The sequence below is a fragment of the Rattus rattus genome, chromosome 5 (assembly GCF_011064425.1).
Source record: "Rattus rattus isolate New Zealand chromosome 5, Rrattus_CSIRO_v1, whole genome shotgun sequence".
NCBI lineage: Eukaryota > Metazoa > Chordata > Mammalia > Rodentia > Muridae > Rattus > Rattus rattus.
In genome coordinates this window covers 63660350-63666349 of record NC_046158.1, presented here as the reverse complement: position 1 = coordinate 63666349, position 6000 = coordinate 63660350, and the positions used below count along the sequence as shown (strand labels likewise).

At 32.3% G+C, this 6000-nt stretch overlaps 1 protein-coding gene across 1 annotated transcript; it reads left to right on the top strand.

Annotated features, from left to right (window-relative positions):
• The first annotated feature begins 4391 nt into the window (after positions 1 to 4391).
• LOC116900294 (olfactory receptor 8K3-like) lies at positions 4392 to 5333 on the top strand. The gene has a single exon (XM_032902050.1). The coding sequence runs from the start codon at positions 4392 to 4394 to the stop codon at positions 5331 to 5333; it is 942 nt and encodes a 313-aa protein (XP_032757941.1).
• The last annotated feature ends 667 nt before the right edge of the window (positions 5334 to 6000 follow it).

The window sequence follows — 6000 nt, the reverse complement described above, 5'->3', positions numbered from 1 at the left end:
AATTTTTCAGTCTATTTCTGCTTGAGGTTATTGCATTGCATTTAGAATAAAGTAATGGACAGCATATACCATCACATGTTCTTTTTTGATCAAAGCAAATATTTTTTTCTCTTTTTTGTTTTCTGGTTTTGTTTTGGGAAGATATATCCATTATTTCTTTACTTTGATATGATTTACACAATATTTGCTTTGCTCTCTCTGCCGTATTTCATTCATATTCTTCGCTGAAAATCTATCCAAGTTATCAAACATTTCAAATTCATTTTTTAAAATGATTTATTTATTTTTTGTATGAGTGCTCTATCTGCATGTACACTTGTGTGCCAGAAGAGGGCATCACCTCGTTACAGATGGTTATGAGCTACCATGTGGTTCCTGGGAATTAAACTCTAGACCTCTGGTAAAACAGTCATTGCTCTTAGTCACTGAGCCATCTCTCCACCCCAACACTTAATTTTTTGATATCCAATAATATAATATTATATTTATTAATTCTTGAATAGACACGTAGATTTTCACATGTTGTCTAGTACACATTAATATATATGTGAGAGAACTTATCTCTTTAAGAGCCTAACATCTACAGATAATGATTCATATAAGATGTCTTTCTGGATTATAAAATAGATAAATTAATAAACAACTAAGTCATAGTTGAAGAGTAGTGTTTTTTGACAATTAGTTTATAACCTCTAGACATCTCATTAGACTCTCAAATCATTTAGTTGTGATTACTGATTTACTTAGAAGATCCATAGGGAAAAGTTCCCGTAGTTTCACAAAATACATAAATTTGACGTCCAAAACCCCATGTTAAGAACCACTTGCTTTCAGACAGGTAAGAGAATGTGACATAGTCATCTATGAAATCAAATATTGTCATATTTTGTCCTTTCCCTTTAATCTCTGAGTCCAATTCTGCATTTTCTGAATTCTCTTTATCGTCTGCAGCAATTGTATGATGCTCATTTTTTCTTCATGCTAATTTTTAATACATGCAATGAAAAAATCTCTTATAAGCATCTTTGAAAATTACTCAAAAATATGATACTACCAAGATTTTAATATTGGTGTTTATAATAAAATAACTGATTTATTTAATATTCCTTAATTTTTTTCACAAAAACGTATAAAAAATTTGGTTTTGTATATGGTAATAAAAGCTTTAAAAGAATCGTTTCTCAAAATTAATTGTTGCTTATTGTTTATAAAATTATAGCAGATATATAATTTAATATTAATTGTAATATGACTTAAATACATATGATTTTTTTAATGACAGAATTTGAAATTTGAGGGTTTCATATCTCCTTCTTGTATCCTCTTAATTGTTAGTTATTTTTGTCCCAAGACTTATGAAAACAATTGCATTGATTTTTTTTATAAATATGTAGACATAATTATTTTCTAAATTATTCAACAGTGTAATGAAATTTCCAAGTAAACATTCCAAAGATATTTCTAGCATTATTTGCATATGATAGATTATTATCCATTGTTATGATTATGACAAATTTGTTCTACATTTAATTACAATATATTTAGAGGTTTTAGAGCAATCGTCCCAGCAATCTACTCAGCAGTAGCATAACTCTGATAAGATATTCGATTCCTTCAAAGCCTCTTCAATATATAAACAGGAAAAAGTTATATTTATCCTTTTAGAAATATGACATTTATGTTGGACGGTTTCCTTTTTAAGATTTCAGTATCGAAAAATAAACAAATAGTATGGAAACAAGATGTTTGTTTTATTTTCTTGTTAAATGCAACATTTTTTCAAATATGAAACTTACCTTCAACATTTAAGTGAGTAGAACAAATTAAACATACTGTTTTCACAGAAAACTCTAAGGCATTTTTTTCTATACTCCTTCTTGATAGATTACACAAATTATGTCCAGTAGGCTTACAAAGAAGGGTCATGTTTGTTATTTATTTTTATCCAGTCGATTATGGTGGTCATAATATTCAACCAAAATAATATCTACTATATATTTTAATCTATGAGATATTTGATGTTTTCCCATATATATACTACGGTTTTAGAACTTACCTCCAATGATATTTTTATTAGATTTGCAAAAAGGCCCTCTCAAACAAAAAGATGTGACCATAATATACAAGAAGAATTAAAATCACACCAAATTATCTGTGTAATTTATTTAAATATATTTGTTTTATTTTATATTTATAATATTGTTTACCGTAGTAAAATATATGGAATATCAAATATTATAAATTATTTTAATAAAACCACACTTCTTTCTGGAGAATTGGATCTTGATTATTAAACCAGTAAGTGTTTTTTCCTAATTTGCTCAGACATCTTTATATGTTTCGATTTCTTCACTATAATATGCAAATATATTTAATCAACATTATCTTATTTTGAAATGTATCCTTAGGAAAAATTCATAAAACCATATAATTACTTCACATAGATATATTTTTCCATCAAGTAATTCGTTTACTTTATATCCTGATCACAGCTCACCCTCCTCCTAGTCCTTCCCCACACACTTGGCCCATCCCTCTCCAATTTTTCCCTTATCTCTGAAAATGTTAAGGTTCTTCTCTCGGTACCCACCTACCGTGGTACCTCAAATCACAGCAGGACTAGGGACATACTCTCCCACTGAAGCCATGCAAGACAGCCCATTTATGGAAACAGAATCTACAGTCAGGCAATAGAGTCAGAGTAAGCCCATGCTTCAATTCTGGGGAGACCCACACGAAGACCAAACTGTACATCTGCTACATATTTGTGGGGTTGCCTACGTCCAGCCTTTGTGTGCTCTTTGGTAGGTGATTTGGTCTCTGGGAACCCAAAGGGCCCAGATTAGTTGACTCTGTTGGTCTTCTTATGGGGACCCTATCCCCTCCAGGTTCCTTAACCCTTCCACAAGACTTTTAGAGCTCAGTCTAATGCATGTCTGTGGGTTTCTACATCTGCGTGGTAGAGCATCTCAGAGGACAGTTATGCTAGGCTCTGGTCTATAAATCTAGTTTGATAGATACAAAAACAAATTAAGGCTCCAATATAATTGAATGAGGAAGGCAGGCCTGCAATGTGCCACCGTGGATCCTCTGAGGACAGCTCAGCACATCCTCCCCAAATTGTCAGAGGTTGGTACTACATTCATTTATGTCTGTCTCCCACAGGGCTCCTGTGTGTCCAGGGCATCAGTAACAAATATCTGTCAACTGTGAATTCACATGTAGTATTGTAACAAGAATTTGTCCAACTAAGAATTATCAAAGTCCTACTGTATATCCCTGTATCCATTACCTGGGTAGTCACAATCGTAGTTGTTTTTGCCATCCATAATGATTACAAAATCATCAATAATCAATTGAAATAGAGCATACAATATAGTGTTACTCTTGAACAAAGTGAGAAAATAAACACCAAGATGCTTGACCTAATTGCCTGTATACTTATCATTTCAGATCAGTTAAAGAGTTCAATATTGTCCATTAGGATGCATACAAATAATTGTGAACACAACCCCTTTATGGTAAGTTTAACCCCTGATTAAAAATGTGAAAAACAGTTTATACATATGATTTTGAAGGTTATCACTGGCAGTGTACATGCAATACAGCATAAAATGCTGGTTCCTTTCTCCAAAACATGTACAGGCACATCTGTTGGGACACATGACAAAGAGTTTTCGATGAAGTATTCATCAAAATTTACATATAGATATTGTATACAGTATGTTTAAATGCATCACAGATATATGTAAATATACTCTTTTTAGATTTTTGATACAACACCAACTTGTAATTTTTCTGGAACATTGAGCTTACATGTCTATTCAAGATATTTTACAACTTAACACTTTATGGACTCCATTTGTTAAGCATAAGCAGTTCATGATTCAGTTCTAAAGAAGAGTTGATGTATTTGTAAATGTTCCCAGCTGTTCACAGGAGTATATTAATTTTTATATGTTATTAAATTAAATAATTACATGACACTATGAATTTGAATTACAGAAATGATTAATGAAAAATCTATAAAAGTATAATAAACAGTGGCAAGTAAAGTTTTGAAACTATTAAAAATTTATTTTAATATACATGACAATAAATTATATATATACACATATATAAAATCTCCATTTTAAGTTATGTTTTTACCTACAGTATACCTATCTTTCATCTGTCTGAGATTGTGAATCAGGAAATTAGTTAAACATCATACCAAATATTAGGTACAAATATGTTAGATACCTTTATTAAATATATAATTTTGAATATTGTATATTGAAAGAATTATATTACACATCATACATTTAATCAAATTCCTCTAATTAACAATCATTTAACTCTACAGGTGATGCTGATCTCTCTAATCAGAAGAGGCTTTCTTATAAAGTAGGATGGAGAATTACAACAGGACAGTGGTAACTGAATTCATTCTGATGGGTATCACTGACCACCATGGGCTACAGCCCTCATTGTTTTGTTTATTCCTTCTCATCTATTTGATATCACTGGTGGGAAACTTGGGTATGATAGTTCTTACCATGGTGGACTCCAAGCTTCAAACACCCATGTATTTCTTTCTCCGACACCTTGCTACTGCAGACCTTGGTTATTCAACAGCTGTGGGACCCAAAATGTTAACAAATTTTATCGTTCATCAAAATAGAATATCCTTTAACCTTTGTGCTACACAGTTAACCTTCTTTCTCCTGTTCATTGCTTGTGAACTTTTTATTCTCTCTGCAATGTCCTATGACAGATATGTGGCCATCTGTAAGCCTCTGTTCTATATGGTCATCATGTCAAAAAGACTATGCTGGGTGCTTGTAGTAATCCCTTATCTTTACTGTACAGTTGTTGCTCTTCTAATCACGACTAAGATTTTCACTTTGTCTTTCTGTGGCTCCAATGTCATCAGTCATTTCTACTGTGACAGTCTTCCTTTGTTATCTTTGGTCTGCTCAAATACAGAGGAAATTGAAGTAATAATGTTGTTCTTATCTGCTTTTAATTTGATTTCCTCTCTTCTACTTGTTCTTGTCTCCTATCTGCTCATACTCATAGCCATTCTCAGGATGAACTCTGCTGAGGGCAGGCGCAAGGCTTTTTCTACCTGTGGGTCCCATCTAACAGTGGTCACTGTCTTCTATGGGACTTTGATATTTATGTACATGCAGCCCAAATCCAGTCATTCCTTTGACACTGATAAAGTGGCTTCAGTCTTTTACACCCTGATTATTCCCATGTTGAATCCCTTGATCTATAGCTTGAGGAACAAAGATGTAAAAGATGCTCTTCACAGAACAGGGAAAAGACTACGAAGTGTTTGCCTTTGAAATTCATACAGAATTCAATACCTTTACTCTTTACTATCCATAAAATGCTTAACAAGTAGAAAGGATCAACAGAGTTAAATGTTATTGTTTCCTGGTAGTCAAACATCTAAATGCTCTATAAGAATTTATGAAGAAGACAATAAATCTTACCCCTCTTACTGAGAAGGGTTGGATTGTAATAAAAAATATAAGATCACACAAAATATTCATAAAATGTAAAGATCGTAAGATTAACTGGTATAGTTTTGTACTCTTTAGATAGAACAGGAGCTATAGAGCAGGGTTTAAATGGTATTGTATACCTGACTCATTATGTTTTCCAATGTGTGGCATCATTTTTGTCAACATTTTCATTAGCTTTTTTAACTCATTCATTTCTATGAGTTGTGTGAAAATCTCAACTGATCACAGTGAGAGAAAACTGAGTTCTCTGCTTTCCTGTCAATCACCATAGACCTTCTTACATGTCCTATCACATGAACCCTACCAATCACATTTACTTTACTTTTATTCATAGTGACCATGGTGCTATTAATTTGGGAGTTTTTGCCACTGAAACAACTTGCAGTTCCTTCATAGAATCGATCTTATTTTTCCAATTTAGTGTATAGGCACTTTTGAGTGAATGTACAATTGCAGGTAGGTAAATAAGATTGGCTACAAAACT